This window comes from Lynx canadensis, chromosome A3, assembly GCF_007474595.2.
Source record: "Lynx canadensis isolate LIC74 chromosome A3, mLynCan4.pri.v2, whole genome shotgun sequence".
NCBI classification, from domain to species: Eukaryota; Metazoa; Chordata; class Mammalia; order Carnivora; family Felidae; genus Lynx; species Lynx canadensis.
The window spans coordinates 103,923,770-103,950,784 of record NC_044305.1 but is presented as its reverse complement, the minus strand read 5'-3'; the positions used below and the strand labels follow the sequence as shown (position 1 = coordinate 103,950,784).

At 39.6% G+C, this 27,015-nt stretch overlaps 1 protein-coding gene across 1 annotated transcript in view; it reads right to left on the bottom strand.

The window, feature by feature from the left end:
• BUB1 (BUB1 mitotic checkpoint serine/threonine kinase) overlaps window positions 1-23,339 on the bottom strand; it is a 46,183-nt gene extending 22,844 nt beyond the window's left edge. Inside the window, exons 1-15 of the mRNA XM_032592687.1 lie at window positions 23,261-23,339; window positions 19,770-19,829; window positions 19,108-19,246; window positions 17,892-18,088; window positions 16,001-16,044; window positions 15,296-15,396; window positions 13,267-13,323; window positions 12,993-13,173; window positions 11,547-11,698; window positions 6,389-6,648; window positions 4,478-4,536; window positions 3,048-3,176; window positions 2,842-2,952; window positions 1,990-2,089; window positions 872-953 (exon numbers count right to left, since the gene is read on the bottom strand). Coding sequence (XP_032448578.1) covers window positions 872-953; window positions 1,990-2,089; window positions 2,842-2,952; window positions 3,048-3,176; window positions 4,478-4,536; window positions 6,389-6,648; window positions 11,547-11,698; window positions 12,993-13,173; window positions 13,267-13,323; window positions 15,296-15,396; window positions 16,001-16,044; window positions 17,892-18,088; window positions 19,108-19,246; window positions 19,770-19,829; window positions 23,261-23,286 — 1,698 coding nt within the window. The 5' untranslated portion in view covers window positions 23,287-23,339. The remainder of the gene's footprint in view (window positions 1-871; window positions 954-1,989; window positions 2,090-2,841; window positions 2,953-3,047; window positions 3,177-4,477; window positions 4,537-6,388; window positions 6,649-11,546; window positions 11,699-12,992; window positions 13,174-13,266; window positions 13,324-15,295; window positions 15,397-16,000; window positions 16,045-17,891; window positions 18,089-19,107; window positions 19,247-19,769; window positions 19,830-23,260) is intronic.
• Window positions 23,340-27,015: the final 3,676 nt, after the last annotated feature.

The window sequence follows — 27,015 nt, the reverse complement described above, 5'->3', positions numbered from 1 at the left end:
TATTTGGAAGTTTTTAAGAAGGCCAAAAAGTTCATCAGAAGGATTAGTGAACTGAGTGATAATCTGTTCAGAGAATCCACTGTGGGGGCGCCTGGGTGGCTCAGTCAGTTAAGCGTCCAACTCTTGATTTTGGCTCAGGTCATGATCTTACGGGTTCGTGAAATCGAGCCTCGTATTGGGCCTGTGCTGAGAGCATGGAGCCTGCTTGGAATTCCTTCTCTCTGCTCTCTCTGCCCTACTCTCTCCCTCTCTCTCTCAAAATAAATACATAAATAAATAAATTAAAAAACAAAAACAAAACCAGAATCCACGGTGGAATTAAAACTACGAACCAGGGTTTAGCACAGCTTTTCAGTGCTAGAGTCTGACCCCTCACGGTCAGAGGGCTGGGCTGGGTGAGTGGAGAAAAGCACAGCACCCACATAACACACTCAGGGTGAGAGCAGAAGCTGCCTATGGGCTGGGCACCCTCACTGCTCTGACAGAAGAACGCTGACGCTTGTCTGCTGAGTGACACTGATGAAGGACCTTCCAGTTTAATTTAGACTTGGGTTTTCTAACATTCCACTGGAGGCCTCACTTCTTGGGTTTGGAAAAAAAATGTATCTCCCACTGGTTCCTCCTGCCAAAGGAAAGGCTCTTTGAGGGCAAGGATCATATCATTTTTTAGTTTCTGTATCTATCACCGTGTATGATACACAGTAGATGCTTGAATAATTGTAGAATAATGTTTCAACCCACTCTTCATATTACATTGTACTTTTCAGGACAGTTTAATATACACTAACTCATTTGATTGACATAATAATTTGGTAAAATGAAGGGCAAAGAGATATGACTAATTTCGTGGATGAGGCAGTGATTCACTCACATTTGGTTTTGAAGGAAATCTGCTCATAGAGCGTTCTCCAAAGGTCCTGGCTCCCGTGGGTTTATTTTTAGGCTGTGGTAATCTAAGGAAAGATTTCTAGAATTATAAATTGTAAAATATGCTACAGGGGATACTACCACATAAATAAGACTGTTAGAAACATTTTCCATTTATCTTATTTGACTAGTAAGATATTTACTTATTTACACATTCCTTACTTTTACAGTAGTTGTAGGAAAACTGAATGCAAGTTGAACTTGACTATACACATAAAAACAGATCTACAGTAACTTAAGAGAGGATAGAAAATATAAAATCTCTACTACACTGGGTTATAAATAGGACAAAAAGAGAGGTAGAGCTATTGCCAATAGAAGGTCATGGGTGCCATACATTGTATTTATCTCTAAGACTAGGTCTAGCTACGGAACTTCCTTCTGAGCTGATCAGACTGTTTCCTTTCTGCCTCAGTGTGAATCTCTCCAACACCGCGATACTCTTAATTCATACTGACACCTCTCTTTCCACGATTTAAACTGTAAACTGTGAAAATTCCTGGAGCTACCCCATTTTACTCCCACATATGGCTCCCTGGTGATCTTTCAGCTTAAAACATCTCTCTGTAGCATAACCCAATATAAGCCACTTCCTTTTCTACTTTATCAATCCTGCAAATACAAACAGAGCATGTATGGACATGTGGACTGGTAAACTCATTCATACCTAATTCAACTTCAAATCTATAGAATCCTTCAGTTCTCTGATAATTTGTAACCATACTGTTTTCCTGTCAACACATGCTTTTGCTATGGGAGGTCTGCTTTCTCGTAACTCTGGTGTCCAATGCAGATCTGGACAACTTTAGCAAGAATCTTCCAGTCATGTGGTTAAAATGCTCACCAGTGGCAGAGCTGGTACTGGTACCCAGACCATCTGATCAGTGAGCCACGTTTTCTCACTATCCCGAGTCCCAGAGGAACCTCTGCCGGCATCTCATGTCCCTTTGACAACACCCATCTCCTCCAGTCCACCACATCTCTTCCAAACCCGGAGAAAAACCTGGCTGGCTGTTTCCTCAGGTGGACACAAGATAAAACAATAATTAAATGTGTCTTTACCCATAATTTTCCTTGTTTCCATCCTCGAACACAGGAAAAGCAGATGACAAAGAAGAGATGATCTTATTGACTCCCCAAGCCCCAGAAGAACTTGCATTTTCTGCATTGGAATAAAAAGTAGCATTTTATTATTGTATTAGGAAAAAACATTTATATTTTATGCTAAACTTCACCTACAAATAAAATGGAACAACAGCTTACAGAAAAGAACTGACACAGGTTTCAAATACTAGGTAACAAGATAAGTCACTTTGTAGTGAGATGAAGGGACTTAACTGTGGTCACAGGGTTTAACACTCAAGCCTGTAGGTCTTGAGCTCCTGCTACATGCAAGGCACGATATTCATCATTCTCCTAAAACATTGCTCTGGTCACCTGACTCACTGAAAAAAGCTCTCTGTGGCTTTTCTTTCCATTTCCTGTAAGAAAGAATTGACCTCTTAACTTTATATTCTGAGGCCTCCCGAGACTATTGATCCTATTTATCTTTATGATGATCTCGGTCTGGCTTCCAGCATAAAACCTGGGACAACAAATGTGGGCTCCAACACTCCACCCTGGCCATTACTCGAGCCAGGCAAGGCTCAAGTCATACCTCAAGTACTCAGCTTTTCCTGGCCATTCCTTACTCACCAGGATTTTGTCCTTCTATTATTTTCTAAGAAATAAAACCAATCTGTGACATAGATTTAGTCCCTTTACAAACACTATCACATTTTTTTATTTCATGCATTGTCTGCCCTGGTGGGACAAGCTAATCAAGGGAAGGGCAATTTCGTGTATATTCCTTGATATTTCCTGTGGCAACCACCCACAATGCCTACACTTAGTAGTGTTTTAACAAATTATTACTTTGAAACTGGGCCTCAAAAGCATCTTCATTTTGATCTAGAGATGGCCATTCATCTTTGTCGTCAGAAATATCAGGAAGCGTCGGAGCCTGAAACATATTCATGATGAAACCTTAGAAAAATAAAAAGAGTAACTGTAAACATGATTGCAAAAGAGCTTTCATTAATTTGTCGCCAGATGCTACACATTGAAACAAGAGGCTTTACCTAATGCTTCTTTTGTGTGCACGGTGGGTGATGGCTGTACCCTGGATGGGGTTGCCTGAACCATTCCCAGTGACGTGTTTGGAGTTGTGTGAAAAGAACCTGTGTTAACAACCTTATGTATTTCAGACCCTATAAAGGAAATGGGACAAAAGGCATTACCAGCAGAGAAATCAGAACAATTTAGAAGGCACAAAATTTAAGGAACATTGCAATGAGAACATTTTATTATTGCTAATAATTACCACTAAGGACTTCTATTATTATAGTGCTCACATATCTTTCATTTTTATTTTTATAATAGTCCCATGAGGTAGGTAAGGCAAGAATTATCCTTTTATGGAAAAGGAAATGACAGTTCAAAGAGATGAAGCGGCTTGGTCTCAGATCAGATCAAATCAGCCGCCTTGTCATAAGTAGCACCCTTCACTCCACTCTGTCCCCTAAGAAATACATGTTAATAGTCACACAGTGAATCTTAAGACTGGCTTTCCATCTTACTCAGCTGGAGCCCGGACAACGGCATACAAGGCCCCGTAAAGCCTGGGTGGGACCTGCTCACTCAGACCTCATCTTTCTCCTCCTCTTCCTCTGACTCGCTCCAGCCACCTCAGTCTCTTCGCTGTGCATAGAAACCATCAGGGAGATTTCTCATCTCAGGGCTCTGCATTTGCTGTTCTCTCCGCCTGAAACAAGTTTTCCAAGCTAGCTGCATGGGAAGCTCCCTCCTTTGGGACTTTATCCAAAATATCACTCTGTGAGCATCTTTCCTGGTCGCCTCTGACATTTCAATTCCCTCCCCCTGACACTCCCTTTCCCCCTCTGTGTGGGTGGGAGTTTTTGTCTTTTCTGTTTATAACTCCATCCCTAACTACCTGGAACAGTACCTGGCATTTGGCAGGTGCTCAGGAAGTCCTGGTGAAATGCAGGTGTTCCCAGCTGTTTCGAGCAGCTTTGCTCCCCACTGAACCGTCACTCGAGAGGATACCAGTCACATAGGGCAAGTGACTGCACAATCGATGTATCTTGTTTTGTTCACAAAACTTACCTTGTATGCAAATGCCTCTAACAAAGTAGTACCAAATAGAAGTATAATCCTAATTAAACTTATAATTACCTTTCCTACCCCACAATATATTAAAGATAACTCTTGTTTTAGGTAAATCTGCTGAGAAATTTAATAAAAAAGGTTTCACGAAATCAAATTTCCAAAGGATTCTACCTAAAAAGATATGACCAAGAAGCAGATTTCTACCTTTACTTGAGATGGTCTGGGGCTTCTCTAACCCCGAAATTCTAAGAATTGGAAAGTGAACACCCCAGTTCATTAAGGCTTGAAGTCTTCATGAGCCACAGCCACCCAAAAGACCTGAGTGACCTCAAGAAGCCTGGGCAAAGAGGTCAGAAACAAATTTAATATAATTAAACATTACCTTCTTTTATCTCTGCCCCACTCTGTGGTTTGAATTCATGAGTACTTTTAGTCACACATCTGAAAGAGAACACTCTTGAGACAAACTGACTCCCCAAAACAAACAATAAACAATGTCAGCAATTACAAGCCTGTTTACTTAAAGTACGGACGGAAGTGCTTAGGTGTAAGTAAATAAAGTGTTTTATTTTTTCATTTCCTTTTGAAGAAAAGAATTCTTATAGATCAAGGTCAGGTACTACATGTTGCCTTGACACAGTGGGCCTGTATTCTAACATCATGATAATCACTCCTGTATCTGGGAGGGCAGGAAAACTGCCTCTAATTCGAATGACCCCATTTATTACATAGGCTAAAGGGCTCACACCCAGATCCAGGCCTTGGTGAGCAATGCAGCTGGCCACAGTCATGCTATGGGAAGCACTGGTGTGCTTTAGCTGTGATGCTGAGCCAGTAGCCACATAGCATGGTTCTGCCGACTTTAAGAGTTCTCAAGAAATAAAAAAGATGGCACACAAGACATTTATATCACACTTTAAGTACAGTCACGATAGTGGACCTCATTTGTCTATTTAACATTGCTAAAATTCCCTTAGCAGGGACCATGTTAGGGTGTAAGTAAAAAGTACAACACACTTAATTTTATAAATCCTCACTAAACTGTCTTAAAAACATGAGTTCTTACATGAGATTCCAGACAAAGGCATCTTTTCTCTGCCACGGTAAGCTGTCCTGGCTAGTGAGAGTACCAAGGGTCCATTCAGTCCCTTGCCTGGGCCGGGGTCAGGGTCAAGCTGAGGTGCTTCTGACTGAGATCTGAATGTTCATTAGGTTAAAGAGTTTCAGTTTTATAGGGACAGCTCGTCTGGCCCCTCCTCCAGCCTCATGACTCTGTCTCTGCTGGGGCGGATGGGACACGCAACATCTTTTTGAGCCTGTCACTGCTCTCCTGTTTTTATCATTTTATAACTGTGTTAACAGTGAAGAACTAATAAGGTCATAGACTCCAACGACGCAACAGTTCTTTTTTTACATACACTGTATGACACAGGACACAGGTCTGAATTATTAATCTAATGTGAGTGAAAAAGCATTTTAAATATTATTTCCAGGAGAAATCATTGATAAAAGTTAACCTCAGATATTGAGAAGAACCGGTCCTTATGAGCCATAATCTGTGCTAAGGAGTTTAGCCCAAGGGAAGGGTACAAGTTACACGGTCGCTCTCATTTTTTCTAACGGATCAATAAAATTGCTGTATGTAAAAAGAGAGAAAGAGCGTGCCCAAGTCATGGGAGGTAAAAATTTAAACAAAGTAAGTTATTATTTATAAATTATAATTTATGAAATCTAGGAAAATCCCTCAAAATTTGGGGGAAAAAAATCCCCAAAGCAGTGTACAACAGATGGGTTTTGGCATATCGTGTAACGGATATGAATCCCAAATTACTCCTGGTGGGAAGCTAGAAGGATCAGGAGAACCCATGTGAGGAACACATAACTGATGAACATAATGAACATAACTGATAAGTATTATCTGGACAGTAATAATCACTACATGTATTCAAGGCCAATAAGAAAGGCCATTTCAGTTTAATCACAGTTTAATAGCTGTACATTCTCCAGTTACAAAAAAAAAAAAACAAACGGTGAGTTTCAGGTACTGAATATTCCTAAGGGAAGAGAGAAGTATGAAATGAAATGAAATGAACACTCTAAAAGAAAAATAGTGTAATAAGTCTGAAAGATTTGGGATGATTTCGGTAACTTTTTCAACATGTCCATCTACAGATTACAGTAAAAACAGGAACCATTCATCTTTTATATACTGTTCTTGAAACTGCAGAACATGTAAAGAAGCTGACAAATGCCACTCCCGTCACTATCGTCTCTAGGACGACCTTCGCCTTACCCGTCATCTTTTCTGGCCACTGGAAACATGGAGTCTGTCACTGGCTGGGCTGCCAGAGGAACAGGAAGAGATACACTCTGGCTGATGGCTGGGGACACCGAATCGGCAGTGACAGCCTTTGCCATAGGAGGAGCAACAGGTGTGGCCTCTCTGGGTCTCTCCCCCATGTTCTTTGAGGTCTGCTGATTGATGGCTGGAAGACACAGAGCTCTCGGTTCCTGCTGGGAGCCTGCACTTGGCCCCGAACGTGCCGGATTAACCTTTCAAGTTAAGCAAGCAAAAACAAGGCCGTGAAGTCCGGAGTACCACTCATGAGGTACAACAGCTTTTCAAAGAATGGCATCTGTCATCAGTAGCTTCCTCTCCCCTTGTGGCATCCCTACACCCTTCAGGTACAGCCAACAACAACAAGGACCACGTTACATGATGGATGCTTTTGTAGCTCCTTCACCACAGATAAAACTAGGCAGCACCTATTTCCTGAGATAGGAAGTAACGAGTCCCTACAGTTTTATCAGTGTTTAAGAACTGTCTTATTTCTCTTAATTTTGAGAAAGGACCAATAAGTCAATGCCCTCAAATGCTCATAATGGTATTCCTTCATTAAAATACACTTGGTAGCCATCTTCTCTCTAATGAGGAGATGTGAATCTAACTTGCAACAATAGCTTCCACAAAAACATGGCTTACAGTGGGAAGGCTGACAAGCTCTGGACTTAAAACCTTTGTTTTTCGACTGATGGGCACTTAGACTGTCACTGCACACTCTTGTGTTAAAAAGTTAAAAGACAGTAGAGTTCATTCCTCACCATATAAAAGTATTCTCACAAATAGTTAAAAAAAAAAAAGGCACCAACTTCTATGGCAAGAATAGTTAGTTCACAAACAAATGGATAAAATCTAAAAAGTTCATTTTTACTAGTCATCAAAAAAAGTAATCAAAAATGACCTATCCCATTTTCTCACCTACCAAACTAAAAACAGATCAAAATTAATAATAATATTCAATTCTGAAAACATGTTTTGAAAAGGAATAATCAGACTTTCCATACCAGATATCAAAACTTACAACAAAGCTATGGTAAATATACAATATGGAATGATCAAGAAGAAACCTAGTAACCAAAGCAAAGGTACATTTTAGAAACAGATCTTGTATATTAAAAATTTAGCATGCGATAAAAATATTTTAAATCAAAGGGGAAAGGTCGAGTAGCTCAGTAAATGATTTGGGGGCAACTGACAATCCGTTTGGGAAATATATCCTTATGCTATCCCAACACAAAAGCAAGCTCCATAAAGGGAGGCTTCTGGTTAAAGACAGTGGCTTAAATATGTGCTTTATCATCCACTACCTCCAAAACCTCACCAAAAGGTTGGTAAAGTAATTCTAACACCTAAAACAACAGTTGGAGGAGGCTGATCAGGAGAAAAGTTCAGACATATAGATACATCTCAGAATGGAAATGAAAGTGGAGCTGAAAGCATGAACTAAGAAAATTCTGAGGGAAAATGATTCCCCTTCGAGAACATAGCATCCAGCCTAATTATCACCCATGTGTGAGGGTACAAGCAAGAGATCTCAAAAAACTAATCGCTCATATATGCTTTTTTTAAAAAAAGTTCCTAGGGACTGTGTGCCACCAAAATGGGGTTGTTAAAAGGAAACAATGCCATAGGAACTAGAAAATAAGCAGGGATACACCACTGGAGAGGAGTCAGGAGAGGACAGCTGCTTGGAGGCCAGCGTGGAAGAGATAGACAGATGGTTCTGGGAGGCATGTGGCCAAGCGAAGTGAAACTAAGAGTGTACCTGATGTACTTGAACATAATGAAAACATATTTCTAGTTTCTCCCAAGAGTTTAGAGAGAAATAACTGATAAGTATCATAAAAATATAGCACAGGAGAATAATGAAACAATTATTTTAACAATTTCTTGGAATTATCTAGGGAAAACAAATTATACAAAAAAGGATATCCAACTAAATAAGAAAAATATGTAACAATCCAATAGCAAAATGAACAAAGTCAAATTTAATTTAAAAAATTAATTTTAAGAAAAAAAAGACAAATTTAATTTTAAAAAATTCTTAAAAGTTTTTAAGAAAAAAAAAACAGCCACTAAATGTATTTTTAAAAGTCCAAATTTACCTGTGATTAGAAATAAACACATCAGATGGTTAAAAATATTTACGATAGGTAATGTTAGCCAAGCATATACAAAAAACACGTACTTTTATTCACTATTATGAGTGTAAAGCAGTAAATTTTTGGAGGACAGATGGGCAGTATTTTAGGTGCACAAACTTCAGCAGCAATTCTACTTTTCTGTGTCTTTCCTAGAGTAATAATCTCATATGTACAAGAATGTTCACTGCAGCATGGTTTATAATAGTTTCCACATGACACATGCCCTTCCTAAAAGGTATGAGAGTAGACTGTGATGCTATTAAAATCAGTTGGATCTCTATGTAATAACAAGGAAAGATCTGTAAGGTGGGTTAGGTAGAAAAAGCACAAAGTAAGCCTTATACAGGCTTACTGTATAAGCCTGTATATGTCAATTGTATACATATTTATGTGTTCATGCATAGTAAAGTTCTGGAAAAATGCAAACTACATAGTTAGTAACCATTCATTTATATACGTGTAACTATACACACACATGCACATCCACATATATAACATCTTTGCTTTTATAAAATCATAGTCATGCATTTTTATAATTTTCAAAATATGTAAGAAATTAAAGTGTTACTAGAATGAAACCAGGCCACTTTCTTACACCATCCATAAAAGTAGACTCAAAATGGATTAAAGACCTAAATGTGAGACCTGAAACCATAAAAATCCTAGAATGGAACAGACAGTAATTTCTCTGACACTGGTCATAGCATTATTTCTCTAATACGTCTCCTGAGGCAAGGGAAACAAAAGCAAAAATAAACTACTGGGACAACATTAAAGTAAAAATCTTTCACATCAAAAAAAAAAAAAAACAAAAAAAACCCAAGAAAAAACAAAAACAAAAACAAAAACCCAAAACTGTAACAAAACAAAAAGGCAACTTACTGGGAGAAGACATTTGCAAATGACATATCCAATAAGGGGTTAGTATCCAAAATAAATAAAGAGCACAACTCAACACCAAAAAAAAAAAAAAAAAAACAAAAAAAAAAAACCCACAACAACCAAACATGGGTATAGGACCTGACTAGACATTTTTTCCAAAAAAGACATTGAGATGGCCAAAAGACAAATGAAAAGATGCTCAACACCACTCATCATCAGGGACATGCAAATCAAAACCACAATGAGATATCACCCTCACACCTGTCAGAATGGCTAAAATAAAAAAGTCAGGAGGGGTGCCTGGGTGACTCAATCAGTTAAATGTCTGACTCTTGGTTTCTGCTCAGGTCATGATCTCAGGGTTCATGAGTTCAAGCCGCATGTCGGGCTCTGCACTGCCAGTGTGGAGTCTGCTTGAGATTCTCTCTCTCTGTCCTGCTCTCTCTCTCTCAAAAAAAAATGAATGAACTTTAAAAAAAATAAGTTAAATTACATTAAATTGAAAAAATGTCAGGAAATACCAAGAGTTGGAGAGGATGTGGAACCCTCGTGCACTGCTGGTGGGAATGTAAATGGGTGCAGCCACTGTGGAAAACGGTATGGTGGTTCCTCAAAAAATTAAAAATAGAAATACCATATAGTTCAGTAATCTCACTACTGGATATTTATCCAAAGAAAACAAAACAGTAATTTGAAAAGATATATACACCCCTATGTTTACTGCAGCATTATTTATAACAGCCAAGATATGGAAACAACCTAAGTGTCCCTTGGTAGATGAACAGATAAGGAAGAGGTAGCATGTGTGTGTGTATATATGTATGTATATAACATTCCACATATACACACAATGAAATACTATGCCACCACAAAAAAAGGATGAACCTAGAAGGTATTGTACTGAGATAAATCAGACAGAGAAAGGCAAATACCGTATGATTTCACTCATATGTAGAAGTAAAAAACCAAAACAAAGGAGTAAACAAACAAAAAAGCAGAATCAGACCTATAAATACAGAGAACAAAACTTATGGCTGCCAAAGGGGAGGGAGGTTAAGGGGATAGGCAAAATGAGTGAAGGGGAGTGGGAGATACAGACTTTCAGTTATGGAATGAATAAACCACAGGAATAAAAGGTACAGTAGAGGTAATGGCATTTTAACAGCATCCTACGGTGAAAGATAATAGCTACACTTGTGGTGAACACAGCATAACACACAGAGAAGTTGAATCACTACGATGCACACCTGAAACTAATGTAACATTGTGTGTGAACTATATTCAAAACACAACAAAACAAAAAAAAAGGAACAAAAAAGAAGAAAGGTTGTATGCCTGGAATACATCAGGAAGCAAGGCAAATGTAGCATGACTTTGTAAGAACAAAGGGGCAAGAAAACTTTTGGTGTGATGTATATGTTCACTATCTTGATTGTGATGATAGTTCTATTGGTGTACATACATGTCAAAACTTAGCAAATTTTACACTTTTAATATGTGTAATATATTATATGTCATTTATACCTTTATAAAGCTCTTAAATAAAAAGAAAAAATCTAAAAAAAAATTAAGGTGTTTATCTTCATTGTATCCTATGTCATAGGCAGACATATACTATGTGATCACTTAAGCAGCCATTATGTAGCTTAAATTTATTCTCAATCAACCCCATTCCTTAATAATTTTAAGAAAATCATGTGACTCTAACACACTCATCACTTCTCCCCGCTTCTAACATGAAACAATGGCAAGCAAAATACAACTAGACAATTAATTAAATTATTAAATTCATATTCTCATCATATAATTATGTCACCATAATCCAAAAAAGACTACATATATGAATACATAAACACATAAGTATGTACATACACACATATAAAAGCATACTCTTTGTAACTTCCTTTTCTCATTTTACATTTTGAATACCTTTCTGTGTCCAATCGTAAAAATTTGGAAAGCTAGTATCTAAATTAACATCAGCATTAACTCTAAAAATATAGCACAGAAAGGAGCAAGTAAAAACAGAAATCAGTGTTACTGGTTGCTGAATGAAAAACATTCAGCAAAGAGCACGCACATACCTCAGACCTTTCCTGAAAAGCAGGCAGGGTCTCCTGGGAAGTCTCCACCACCTGATGCAACTTCTTATGAAGTTCATCCATTTTCTGTTTTAATAGTTGTTCTTCAAAAGCATTTGCTTCTTTTCTTTTCATATAATGTCTATCTTCATTTACTTTAGGAAAGAAAAAATGGTTTCCATGCAAGTTTAAATTCAGGTCATCACAGGAATACACAAAAAATGAGTGAAAGGTTATTTTTAAGATGGCAATTTTTTTTTACTAGTCTTTTCCACATATATTAGGTTATTAGCACTGAAAGGTGTATTACCTTTTAATTATAATTTTTACCTGCCTTTGGGATGGTTATTTTTAATTTCAGGGCTTGTAAGGTACAAATTTACAATGTTGACCAATAAAAAATATTTGATAATAGCACAATGATAATAATCACTTTTTATAAAAGTCATGATTCTACATATCATTTGAAAGTGGAGCAGACAAAAGATCTAAATCTCCAGTGCTTTCTGAGGAGGAGGAGTCCGGTACCCTGAAAGTTCAGTGCCTCACATGTACTGCAGTAAGTCTCACTTGCAAAGGCAATTAACATAACCATATCACATTCAAATCAGATCCTTTGGCTAAGACTTTATGTCATAGTGTGTGAAAGAAAAATGCATCCGTGCGTGGCACAAAACGGGTCCTCCATGAGTGTTAACTGCCTGTTCTCTCAGTTGTTGAACAAATGAGCAATGATAAACAAAAAAGCCAACACAGAGCAGCTCTCGTCCACATGACTTAGATGGTATAAAAGCCCTGAGTGGAACACAGTTCCACTTTCCTCTCTAAAGTTCACGTTGTTACAGCAAAGACAAGCACAAACTTTGGTGTTAACATTCATGGTTTTCTCTGTGAGGAACAAAACTTGACCTGCTACGCAGCCATAAATAATGTGGCACTTTGATCAGAGAGCTCCTTCTGAATGTCTTCTTTGTTGTTCTTGCAGATTTTAGAAAATCTCTTCTCAATTCCAGTTCCTAACCTAATCCTTTCACAGTACAAATAACTGACCTACAGGTTTAAAATTGCTGTATACAGAAGTTCAAATCCATTCAGATAATATTTAAAAGCTTAAAATATCACTAAAACGAAGGCAACGTTGGTATATCTCTTTAATCTACATTAGTGCTATATCAACTCTGAGCTTTCCTGTCAAGACATCAGTGTAGTCCCCTGGACAAATGCGGCCGCTACACTTTTCAGGAAAGGTCTGAGGTATGTGCGTGCTCTTTGCTGAATGTTTTTCATTCAGTAATTGCATTTAATAAAGATTTCTAGGCTTCAGATACATGAGCTAGAGACTTCTTTGCAGATTCTTTCAGCATAGTCAATTACCTGTTTAAAAAAGTAATTACTCAAGGTTATTATTTTAAGTGACTAGAGTATCTCAGATCACAAGACTGCAAGTACCCCATTGTTCATGCTTTCTCCGTTGATTGTATTTCTGGGCTCTCAGCTCTTCAAAGGAAAATTCGGATTCTCCACGAATAAGCTTCTCCTTGCAATACATAACAACCTGCTGAACATCAGCTTTGGCTGCTAGAGACGGTTGTGCAGAATATCCTGATTTGGAAATCATGATCACCCTTTGCTCCCTACAATGGGGAAAAATGTATTATTTACAACAGTGTACTAAAACAGCTCTTGAATGACACTAATTAATAGATTATTGCACTGATTATACTTGCATTTTCGACTCTTTATCGCAAGCTGAAGAAATCACCCCAGAAACTTCTGAGCCCTAAAGACAGAAAGGGAACATCAGCATTCACTTATCTGAAAAGAAACTGCCATCCAAATTATTTCACAAAACAATAAGAAAGTGTTAGAGGGGTTCTGTAACTAGATTTATATATGTTCTTTAAAATTATAATTAATTCAATCATAATCAATTATTGATTATTAATCTTACAACTTTTGTAACTAAGAGTCCAATAGGAAAATGATTTTAAAAAATTCCTACTTGGTAATAGAGAAGGGCACTTATCTCCCTCCAATCAACAGACAAGGAGCTGGACCACAGTGCCTATGTGTTCCTAGATTAATATTCCAAAATCCTATATTAATAGAAACAAAAAATCATAAAAATTTCCTTCTGGTATTATTCTATCCTCAGGAGTTCCCAATGCTAGGACTGATTCACCAAACAAATATTTATTGAACAACTTATACATGTCCTGAACTGAGCTAGGTCCTGGAAATGTGACCACAAGTAAGACCTATCTCTGCTGTCTAAAAATTTACATAGTCAGGCGCCTGGGTGGCTCAGTCGGCTAAGCGTCTGACTTCAGCTCAGGTCATGATCTCACAGTTCATGGGTTCGAGTCCCGCATTGGGCTCTGTGCTGACAGCTCAGAGCTTGGAGCCCACTTCGGATTCTGTCTCTCCTCTCTCTCTGCCCCTCCCCTGCTCGCTTACTCGTTCTCTCTCAAAAATAAATGAGCATTTAAAAAAATTTTTTTAAAGTCACATAGTTGGGGCAATAGGAAGCAATGAGGCTGGCAAATGTGTAGAATGTAAGATGAGATAGTTTGAGTATCTATCAAAGTGAGAAATGCATATTCTGCGTCTAAGAATGTGTTATATGAATAAAACTTGTAACATGCACTAAGGACAGAGGCCTTTCTGCTAGAGTCAGCTTAAAGGAGGTCCTCAGCAAACTGAAAGAGAAACTATAGTACAAAGAGGAAAGATACTGGAAAACAGGCTAGGGGAAGCAGAGACTTGAGCAGAAGAGATCTCAATAGGGCAAAAATCTCAACAAAGAACAAGCACAAGTGAAAGACCACCTTTCCCAACTGTGATGGCAGGGAGGGATGCAGTTACATTTACTGGTTGGTGGCAGAAAACTGACAGATGTCATCTAATGGCTTTTGTTGTCTCATTAAAATAGTATTTTTGCCAGCTCCCAAAGGAGAGGTTAGAGACAGCCAGGTCCCAAGTTTGAGGAAAGTGAAAAGAAGTTTAACATCATTATAATGTGGCATTAGACAGTGAAATGGGACACGTAGGAAATACATAAAACATAGTGTCAACCAGGAAACTGGAAACAATTTCTGGGGAGTAGTAAAGCTTTGGTTAAGGTTATAGGTACTATTGTTCCAAGTTCCTGAGGTTTTTTTTTTTTTTTTTTAAGTTTATTTTTATCTATTTTGAGACAGAGAGAGAGAGAACATATGTGAGCAAGGGAAGGGCAGAGAGAGGGAGAGAGAATCCCAAGCAGGCTCTGTGCTGTCAGCTCCCCCTGACATGGGGGTTTGATCCCATTAACCATGAAGTCATGGCCTGAGCTGAAGCCAAGACACTTGGACACTTAAATGACTGAGCCACCCAGGTGACCCAACCTCCTGAGTTTTTTTAAGCAGAGATCAGAAATTTCCAGGTGGGTATTATCTAATGTAGGGGCTCATGGGCCCATGTGAGGGAGACCAGTAGAACCAAGGAGGAGAGAAGCTGCTGGGGAGGAAGTAAAGACAGAAGGTGAAAAAGTGGGGGGGCCCTAGGTCAGATAAACAGACAAGTTATTTAAATCTGATATCTGAGGTGAGCAGTGGTAGATGATGACAGGCCACAGGTGCAGGTGGCTGACAGAGAGGTTAGAGTCACAGGAACAAGGTCAAACAAATGAGATGTCAAAGTGGATGCAAAAGGGAGCTGGATGACCATTCAATGCCATTCCCAGTTTCCACACAACCCACAAATGTCATTATTACCTGATTCTTAGAAATGCAGGCTGAGTTGTTTCCTGGATTTGATTTTGATGTCACCATTTGATTTAAAATCTGAGCATTATGGAGAGGTTCCAAGGTTCTAGCTATGGGGGGAAAAAAGGATGAAATAAAGAGAAACAAGGATAAAACCACATTAAGTAAAATTACTACAAATATATTCCCCTGGTCTTTCAATTAGTAGCATAAGAAATAAATCAATTCATTGATCACTGTCTTAGAAAATGTAACTAAAACACTTTTAAGAAGATAAGAGAAATATTCTAGAGATAATTTAAACAACAGGATGGGATAGTTGATGTTTATTTCTGAAACATAATCTTTATTTCTAAGAAAATATATGACTACCATTTCTTTAAAAGTTGCATTAAACACATTTGATTCAATTCAGAACAGATGGACTCCAGAGTAAGCCTTGTCCTCTATTTTTGGCCAATTTTGATTATTTTTTTAAATCCTAAAAATAGAATGAATTCAAGTTTTCTTTTGGGTTTGCTCTTTTAAATTGCTAAGACGGAGCTCTACTCTCCAGGGATATTTGCTAGGCATTATTACCAGAGTGCCTTCCCTATTACCTAAGGCAATACAATCCATAAATACTGGATGAATTATTTTCTTAGGGGAAAAAAGCCAGCACAAGTCAGACTAAATTATTAACAACTTAGATATTTTTAGAAAGCGTTGTTTTACCTTGAGTTGGCAAGTGGGTTTCAGCAAGGCGTGCCTGAAATAACCTAAGTGGCAGGAGTAAAGGCATCAACACAGATTATAAGCTTACAGTGAAAACTAAATCAATCTATTTAGATCAATCTAGATCAATCAAGACAGCTTATCATAAGCTAGTAAAGACTGAGGTTGAGAGAGAATGTAAAGTTGAATTGTAGAATTGCTTCAAAATTAAAAAAAAAAAAAATTCTGGGATTTCCTTCATACCCAATTACTGTATTAGAAAAATTCCCCCTTCTGTTTAGTTTATGTCCGTATTTCTCAAACTTATATAATAAACGTACCCTCTTTCTCTGTGTATCGTCTGCAAATGTTACAACATGGGGTTTCTGAACTCCTTATCTTAGGCATTCTACACATCTGGACCATAATGAATATAATGTTAAGAAGAAAGAAGTCTAAAACTTAGACCACCACTCCAAATGGCAGATATATTATTGTTCACGCTGTGAGAAGTTTTAAAATATATCATTTCATGGCAACTTTGCACACCAAATCACCTGTTGAGTAAAATGCAACTTCTAAACCTGACATTTTTGGGTGATATCAACAAGAATCTAGAGTATAAAGAGAATAAGAGATGTACAACCAAATGCCAAATCTTGTGACTCTTAATTCAAACAAACCAGTGGTTAACAAAGCAAGCAAGCAAGCAAACAAACAAAAAAACAACTCACAATGTTTTACATTATAAGGAATAACTGAAAATTATGGATATTAAGGAATTACAGTTAAAATTTGTTAGGTGTGAAAATGGCCTAAGCTTCTGCACAAAAAATCACTTTCTAGAGATGTTTATGTATTTGGAATAAAATATTTTGCTGTCTTGGATTTGCTTTAAATTCTTCAGCATAGAAAAAACATGATCAAACGTTAGTAATTACTAAAAGTACGTGACAGACAAAGGGGAGGTTCATTATATTTTTTTTAAATGCATGCTTGAAAATTCTCCTTATAAAGTTTAAAAAGAACATGAGTGCTATAGCAAAGTTGAAAACTATGAGTGTACTAAGTCTGGCAAGGGGTACAATGAGATAAGTGATCTCAGATGCTTCTGGAGAGGGGCCAGCTGGTATAACCTTTTGAGCAGGGACTGTGCTTATATGTACCACAAAGCTTAAAAACTCTTCATTCACCCTTTGACTATATAATTTCAGTTCTGAGACTCTATCAGAAGGAAAGAGATAAAAATAGGCAACCTATTGGGAGCTAACTCTATGATAAAGGAAAAAGACCTTGACACGAAGCTGCAGATATATGTAAAGCATGCCTGTAAATCCCATAACGAGCAGAGAACAACATGTCAACTAAAATGCCAGGTTTCTTCTGCTTCTTTAGTTTTCTGTATTGTCAGCATTTCTAAACGAGGTATATTTAATCATAGAAAAAAAGAGTTGTGAAAAATAGTTATTCATTAAGATACTCATTATGTTGTTCTTGACAAAAATCAAAATGTTGAAAACACCTTAAATGTTCATTTGGAGAACAGTTAAATTATGACATAACTCTGGGACAGATTTCACAACTGCTTTATAAGTTGTGCTATAAAAGTCCATAATTTCTTAAGAGCAGTATCAAGGCCAGTATACGTAACAGACATAACAATACGATTTACTGTTAAAATATACAAATACAAGGACACGCACACAGGGGTAGGAAAAGGTACTGGGAGGCAACGCACCAAAGTGTTGCCAGTAATATTTCTGGGCAATTTCCTTTCCTTTATACTATTGTGTATTATCCACATTTTCACAATGAGAAAGATTTCCCTGTACAAACAAAGCAATAAAAATTTTTAAGAGCAAACATTACACTTCAAAGCAGGGGACACTCTGCAGTTTTATTTTCAAACTACCTGTAGTGTTGTTGCAGCTGCTCTCTTGGTTCGGCCTGGTGTTGAAGCCCTCTCCGAAAAATGGCACTGGCATGCTGCAGCTCTCCCTGGCCTTCCAGATGCCCAGCCCAGGCTACGTACAGAGGGGATGACATGGTTCCGATCCCATGGTTGTACAGAAACTCAAAAAACTGATGAAGATCACTGTTGTACTCAGCCTACAGAAACCCAAAGCAAACAGATACAAGAACGAAGGAACTGCCGGTCTAGGTAGGGCCCGGAGCCCGGCTCCCTTCAATGTTCACTCATTTTACTCATTTTTAAGAGAGAGAGAGAGAGAGAGAGACAAAGTGTGAGTGGGGGAGGGGCAGAGAGCGAGGGAGACACAGAATCCGAAGCAGGCTCCAGGCTGTCAGTACAGAGCCCGACACGGGGCTCGAACTCCAGAACTGTGAGATCATGACCCGAGCTGAAGTTGGACGCTTAACCCACTGAGCCACCCAGTCGCCCCCAGTGTTTGCTCTTCGTGGAGGGTTCAGGATATGCTGTAGGGGCAGGCTTGTGTGGCTCTCTGATAGCAAACCTAAAAATTAAGCTCCTTCTTTTCCTTACCCACACAATTTCCCAGGATACTGGGTTCCATGACTCATGATGTATTACAGTTGTCTTAATCTGAGCTTGCCCAAGTGCCACAGGGCGCCTCTAATCCTAGTACCTTGTAATTTAGTGAACAAATCCATCTTAACTCTATCCGTTTATGATTACTAGAACTTGTGCCCCCAAAGTCTTTATTTCAGGACTGTAAAGACACAAACTTTTAAAGCCTAAACTGAGGCAGCCTGTTCCTGGGGCAGTACTAAATTTAGTTACTGAGAGTTAATATTTTCTTAATTATTCACAATGAATTTAATTTATTCCCAGGAACCCTCTGAATACCTAGCAGTGTCTGCTTATCCTTCTATCCCCAAACACACCTCTCATCCAACACACCTTTTAATTTAGTGGTTTCTATCTACCAACTTGATAGAGGAAGGTTTTAAAATTAAATGACTGACTCCACAATACAAAAGCCAAAAGGTTCTAAAATACACGTCTCTGGCCATTCAACTTTTAAAAATTTATGATTGGAAACAGAGGAATTAAAATAAGACAGTCTAAAATGATCTTAAAATCTGGGGGAGAAAGCAAAAACACAGTATGATCACAGATTTGATTATACATCTGAAAGTATACTTACAAATTTTAAACAATAACTGATGAATCTTGGATCATTGTGGTATTTCTTCTTATCTAAAAATTCTTTCATTAAATGTTCTAATAAAGTTGTCAAGTATTCCTTATTCTCAGGAAAATTCTCTTCTACCCACCGTATGTAACTAGAAAAATATGGATAATATTAATTTTTAGGTCAGCATATAGTTCGTTTATTTGAGAGAAGGAGAGAACATGAGCTGGGAAGAGGGACATTTTTTTTTTAGAGAGTGCATGTGTATGTGCAGGGCAGAAGGGAAAGAAAGAGGGGGAGAGAGGGAGAGGGAGAGGGAGAGACGGAGGGGGAGAGAGAGGGACAGAGAGAGAGAGAGAGAGAGAGAGAGAGAGAGAGAGAGAGAGAATCTCAAGCAGGCACCACACCCAACAAGGAGCCCCATGAGGGGTTCAGTCTCACTACTATGAGATCATGACTTCGGCCGAAATCAAGAGCCAGATACTTAACCAACTGAGCCACTCAGGTGCCCCAGAGAAAGAGGGAATCTTTAAGCAAGCTCTGCACTCAGCGCAGAGGCCAATATGGGGCTCAATCAATTGCACGACCCTGGGATCATGACCTGAGCCAAAATCAATAGTCAGTCGCCCCAGCATATAGTTTGTTTAAAGGAAAAAAATAAACTAAATGCTAACCTTTCCCATTCACCAAGTGGGTCATCACCCTTGTAGCTCTGCATATGGGCTTCAAACATTCTAGAACAGAGGAAAAATAGGCACATGAGCTATTAGGGATAATTCCTAAAAGCAAAAGATATATTTTATTTTACATGTATCATTTACAAACCTTAAAATTGATATCTGAAATATCAGTTCAAATGCTATATTAAAAATTAAAAGATTATTCACTTGGAAGTTGTCACAAAACTCAGATCCAGTGTTTTTCCAGAAGAAAGCAAAACCCAAGCCCCTGAAGGTAGCCCTTGTGAAAGAGATGGCTGGAAGAGGGTCCCAGACTCTATCCTTAGGCCCTAAAAGTCTCCGTCTCCTGGCACGGATGCCTAATGTCACTACCATCATGAAGAACACATAATGGCAATGTTCATAAATCAGTGACTACAGCTCCCAGAGAACTCAGCTTGCTGCTACTTCTGCATCCCAACCACAAGCTTTAAAAAAAAAAAAAAAAAAAATCAGCTAGGCAAAGCAATGTTCTCTTCTCTAAGGGCACTTCGGTGCTAGGGGGGTAAACAAATAAACACCTAAAATAAAGCCAGGTGACATTAAGCACTTAGGAACAAAATAAAACAAAACAGGACAAGAGGTAAGAGTGTGATAAGAGTTAGAATATTTAGACTGGTCAGGGAAGGCTATTCTCTCTGAGAGAATGACACTAGATCAGACAGCCAGAGAGCCAGCCAAGCAGCTATTTAAGAGTGCTGAGCTGGAAGGGTGGGGGTGACAAAATGTAATTTACATTTTAAAATGTGCATTCTGCCCCTCCAGGCCAAGGAGGGGTGGAATGGGAACAGAAGTGGGAAACCAGTTAGGGAGCTACTACAATCCCAGTGGGTGGTGAGCTGGACCAGGGTGGGAACAGTACAAGCGTGGGATTTGGGGTGTTTTGGAGACAGAAACAATGAGACTTGCTGGGTGTGAGAGAGAGTCAAGCTAAGAAAGATCCCAGGTTTTCTATTGGAGAAATTACATGATTTTTTGAAAAAAGGATTTGTAAGCAATACTCTCTTCTAGCTATCATCTCAGTATACCAATGCAATCAATGTTTCTGAGGACTCAACATCTAGAAGCCACAAAAGAAAAGCTAGATAAAGCAAACTATATATAAATAAAAAAAACTTCTACCTACATGTCAAATAAAACATCAGACAGAATCAAAAGAAAAATGATAAACTGGGGTAACAAAACAAAGCTTCTAGAAACCGCGGGGGGGGGGGGGGAACAATAAAAATAAATAAATAAAACGCATCCCACAGGAAAATACTCAACCTCCCTCATAAAAGAAATTCACCTCACTCGGATCCAAATTTCTCACCTACCAGATTGGCAAAACTAAAAAAATGTGCAACAGTGAATAGATGAAGCAAGGGGGCTTGCTTGCAGGTGGGAGTGCTCTTCATCCCTGCCAAGGGAACTGGTAATGTCTGCCGAAATTACAGACGGATTTACTTTTGATCTAGCAAATCCACTAACTGGGAATCTAGGAGACAGATACATCTGTGTATGTGCAAAATGCCACACGTACAAGATTTTTCACTGCAGCACTATTTAGCAAAAGACTGTCAACAAATCAAGTCTCCATCAATGAGGGACTTTTTAGGTCAATTATGGTAGATTAAATATGCAATTGTAAAATAGGCTGAGAAAGAGATCTCCAAGGATATTGTTAAAAAAAAGGAGTGTATACATGGTCTGCTACATTTTATGTGAAATCAAGACTGCAAATGTACATGCATATACATACACACCCACCCACATACACATATGCATATACAGATATACTAATGTAATATTATAATTTAAATGTGTCTGCACCAAGAAACATTTGAAAAATAGGAAAATGGTTACATATGGGGGTGGGAGAGTAGACGGGTCTAACACATCTCAATGAATACTTTTCTAAATCTTTTTTTGTCTTGTTTTGTTTATTTGTTTATTTTGAAAAAGAGACAGCTCAAGTGGGGAAGGGGCAGAGAGAGAGGAAGACAGAGAATCCCAAGCAGGCTCTGCACTGTCAGTGCCGAGCCCGATGCGGGGCTCGAACCCACGAAACCGTGAGATGAAGACTTGAGCCTTGGTCAAGAGCCGGATGCTTAACCGACTGAGCCACCCAGGCGTCCCTATAAAAGTATTTTTGTTCCCTGAGGGAGACAGGCTTCTCTTCTTGGCACTTGTTGTTCCCTTTGCCTAGAATGTTCTTCCCTTCAGTTTCACATACCTCCTTTTTATCATTAAGATACACCAAGAGTCGGGCTTAACCAACAGACACCCAGGTGCCCTGCTAAATATTTTTTTAAAAATAAATGTATTGCTTATTTTTAAAAATTAAAAATTACTTCTAAATTTTAATCTCCTTCTCATGCCTCCTAGGTGAGCACATTTCTCCCAAAATATATGTTAATAATAGCCTGCTCCAAACAAACATTTCACATTCCAATACCAACCACATTTCCCTAGTAAAATGACCTAAAATACACTGTAAATTAATACTAAAAACATCCAGTTTGCTGGAGCAAATTGGTCTTTGCAAAGCCAAAATAAGGTCAGAAATACCCAATTTCCCTTTTAAAGTGGGGAAAACAAGCTTCTAGAAGTGAAAGAGCTTGCTGGCTAGGTTGAAGTCTGAAGAAAACGTCTTAAAGTAGATTTTTGTCCTGGTTTTACTTAATGGTCTGGGCCTTCTGATCCCCAAGAGTAAATTATCCTAGGGCTGATAAAACTAACCAGTTTTACTTCCTGTCACATAGGACTTGACTGTTTTAAAAAGCTTTTGAAACAATGTAGATAAATCACCTAAAGTCACAAAGCAAAGGTGGGGGGATTAAAAAAAAAAAAGGGTTAGCTGTTTGATATAAATGACAACAAGCACAGCTTTTTTTTTTTTTAAATTCACGTTATTCAAAGACTTTTTAAAAATTGATTGTGGGATTATGGGTAAGAGTTATTTTAAGTTCTTCCCCTGCTGTAGAATGTTTTAAATTAGGTGGCTTTGAAAGCTCATGAAACCTACACGCAAGCTTTAGGGTTTTCGTTGGGTCAGACTTTTTTCTCCCACCGCGGCCATCTGCCCAGAGCGGTCACCGAGAACTCCGAGAACAGTCACCGAGAACTCCGAGGGTCTCCCGAGCTGGCCAAATCCCCCCTAAAGTGCCGCCGTGGCCGCAGTTCGGAGGACAGGGACCGGGGTCTCAGCGGACACCTCCAGCTACACCCCCCGGGGTCCTTTCCACGACCACGAGTGGCCCACAGCCTAGCTGGGTGGGAGTGAGGGCGGGGAGGTGACAAACTACAGCCCAGGAAAGGGGCGGGAGGGGCAAAAGGAGGCAGGACTGCGGTCTCCGGGCCGAGGACCTGCAGACACCGAATCCTAGGTTCCGCAGCCCCCTCCTTGGTCCGCAGCCGGGCACTGCGCCCCCGCCTCGCTCCCATGCCAACAGACCGACACTTACTGAAAAACATTTTCCGGGCTATCCATGTCTAGAGGACGCGGACCAGGAGCAGCGCAGCCGCTCCCCCAGCGAGGAACCGCCGACGATTTGAATCTCCCGCGCAGCCGCACTCGGCGAGACAAGCGTTTGCAAGGCGTCTGGCCATTGGCCTAGGCTGCAGAAGGATGGCCAATCGCCGGGGCCGTTGCCGGGAGACCTTTGTCCCGCCTCCCTTCCGCTTGCCGCCTGTTCCTTCCACTTCCCGGCTCTTCCGGTTTGAACCGAAAACTCCGAGCCCGCTGAGTGCGGTTTGAGTTTTGTGGTGCCGCGCAGCCCTAGGATTTTGGCTTAGTAACTGCAATGTGAGGGCACGTCGGTAGGCACTTCAGGGCTGTTTTTATATGTGGCATATGAAGATGATGGGTTAGTACCCTTGGAGTCCTCTGGGTTTGATTTAACTGATCTGAAAGGCAGTATGGGGTGCCCCAGAGCGTGGGAGGGCTAGGTTCTGCGGGCTGTACCTACATCCAAATGGTAATTATAATAAGAACGGAAGAGTTTGGATAGATTATAGAACGCCAACCAGGAAACTTTCAACATCTGTCCGGAGACTCAAGTTCTCGGGAATTATAAACGAAGAGACCTCTTTGTAAACGAGTCCAGATGTCTAAGAAGAAATACGTAATACGCTGATGCATATTACTTCCCATTCTACCTCTCCAGGTTGTTTCAAAAGCCACTTGACAATGCAAGTAAAATATAGAGAGCTATTGATGTGATTACCTTCCTTTCACAGAAGCTCTGCGGGTGTTTGTTCTCTGAGGGCCCTTTAAGAAAAAATAGCAGCTTTTGGAAATCCTGATGCTTTCACCGTCCAGAATTCCTTCCATGGTTTTGACCAACTTGAGTGTGCACAAGAATCCGATTTGTGGCGCTTAAAACGCAGAGGGTGCTCACCCTAGGGTCTTTAGACCAATGTTAGGTTCTAACCGTCACAGGAATTAACAGATGTTGCACTCATTCAGCTTTTCAGTTGGCGAGTGATAGTGGCTCAGTCATCAATTAGGAAATGTTGATTGAGCAGCCATCATATACCGGGTGCCACTGGATTTATACCCAATTGCAACCTTGTCTAACTCCAACAGATCCTTAAGAAAACTTGTGGCTTTGTCTGGGAGATGAGGATGCAGTCATATAAAACCATTTAAAGGTGGCATACACATGTATTAAGTGCCATATTAGTGTTCAGATTATCTGCTAGGGGATCCAGAGGAGAGAGGGGAAATGGACCTGTCTGTCTCATAAAACTTCATAGGGAAGGTGGAGCTTGAATTGGGCCTTGAAACGGGGTGGATCTCTCCTTCACTATAGTAGCATTTTTAAAATCAGTGGCTTTGGAAGTTTCTCATGACATCTGCACACAAGGTTTAAGGGTTTTGTTGGGTTAGACTTTTGCCTTCCACAGTGGCAATCTGCTCAGAGCGATTCTATTACAAAGAATAAATGAGCTCTGAGGGCTTCACAAATTGCCCAAACCCCCCTAAGCTGCCACATTAGCCATAGCCCAGCCAAGGAGGGCTGGGGTGTCCGTGGACAGCACAGGCTACATGGTCAGGGGTCTTTTCCTCCACTCAGGTGTGGCCTACGGCCTAGTTGGGGTGGGGTGACGGTGAGGTGGGGACAAACTCCAAAGCCAAGGAAAGGGGCAGGAGGGGCAAAAGGAGGCAGGACTGGGGGAGATCCTGGAGGAGGTCATTCTCGGTGTAGACCAGGGTTACTGAAAGATCACCCTTGAGGACTCCTATTTAAGAGTAGTGAAGATTCTATTTGAAAGACTAGTTTTATAATTTGATATTAAATTTTGAGTGCTAGATTAAGGAGTTTGTACTTGATCATGATAGTAATTGGGCCTTTTGGGAGCAGCAAGTCTGGTTATGTGTAAAGTACACATATCCCACTTCAGGGGCAGAAATGTGCAGTTACAACTTTCTCTTTCTTTAAAACTTTCCTAATAATTTCAACATTAAATTGCTAATATGTAAGTTGACTAATAGATTCTCTAAATGTTTAGGAAAGCCAATAGGTAAAGTATTTGTATTTGGGTTTTCAGTGACTTGTTATTTCAATATCATAATCCCCAAGCTTACTGGAGGAGGGATGCCGGGCCACATCAGGGGATGAGCTCCAGCCCCAACTTTCTCAACGAGCAGCAAATGGGCAAATGACTCACATTCTTAATCTGGCTCTCGGTTTCCTGATCTGTAAAATGAAAAAAGAAATCTGCCTCCTTGTCTTCGTGTTTCTCTGGCTTCTGCTATCCTATAACCTCATAAGGTTTTCCACTTAATTCCTGAACTCTTGGGTTGTCACATTATATCAAAGTTAGTGCTCTGTTTAGAAAAGAAAAAGGATTATTTTTCTCTAGGTTTTGCCTCTGACATATGAACATGTCACAGATACACATATATCTTTCTTCCTCTGGGAATCTAGAGCAACTTAGAGTAGTGGTATTAGATGTGTTGCTGAAACATCATATAAGATTGGAGATTTATAATTAGAATAGTTACAGCAAACTCCTGAGTCTTTTAAGAGACTGTGGAATATTAATAAAGTTGATACCTAGGAAGAGAGCTGTAGAACCCTTTCTTGGAAAATGTTTTTTTTCTGAGAGTGGGTTGTGACTTCAGAAGATGCCTCTGTGGTCAAATATGTATATATTTCTCATGTATATTTGGTCTTCTGCAGTGTCTAGCTTTCAGTTCACAAAACCTTTGTGATTTCCTTGAGAAAATGAGGAAGATAGTAAGGGTGTCTTTTGTTCTGTTAATGAGGTGGCTTTTGGAAAGCACCTAAGGATGGGAGCTGGTTTCCACCATCAACTATGTGATTGGAGGGTTTGAACTTTCAGTCCATCCCACCATCACCCATCAGCCCCAACCTCAGGAGAGGGGAGGGGCTGAAGGTTAAAATCAGCCAATGCCTAAGACTTAGTCAATCATGACTGTGTAATGAAGCCTCCATATAAATCCAAGAGGGCAGCTTTTGGTCTTTTTTTTTTTTTTTTCCAGAGAGTGTCCACACTTCAGGAACCAGACTGCTTCCATGTGCAGCCAAATGGCACCAAGCTCCATGAGGACAGAAGCTCCTGTGTTTGGGACCTTGCCCTCTGTATCCCTTCGTCCGGCTGTTGGTTCATATTCTTTATCATAACCTTCAGTAAAGTGGTAAACGTGAGTAAGAGTTTCCCTGAGTTCTGTGAGCTGCTCTAGCAAATTAATCAAACCCAAGGAGGAGGTGGTTGGAACCTCCAATCTGTAGCTGGTTAGTTAGAAGCACAGGTAACAACCTAGGGCTTGTGACTGGTATCTGAAGTGGGTGTGGGAAACAGTCTTGTAAGACTGAAACTTTAGCCTGTGGAATCTCATGTCACATCTGGGTAGATAGCGTTAAGAATTAAGTTGACTTTTCTGATACCCTGCTGGTGTCTGGAAATTGTTTGGTGTTGTGGTGGAAGAGGGGGGAGAGGATCCCCCCCTTGCCATGTTGGAATTGGATCCAGAAACCTTAAAAGACTATGAGACTACCTTTACTTCTGATGCCAGCCTCAAGTGCCAGAGGTTCTCAGCCACCCACACTTCTGACTGATTGGCTACAAATTCAGGGGTTCCCATAACCTTGATAATTCACTAGAATGACAGAACTCAGGAAACTTACAATTACAGTTTTATTATGATTTTTCTGAGAGAGAGAGAGCGAGCGAGCTGGGGAAGGTCAGA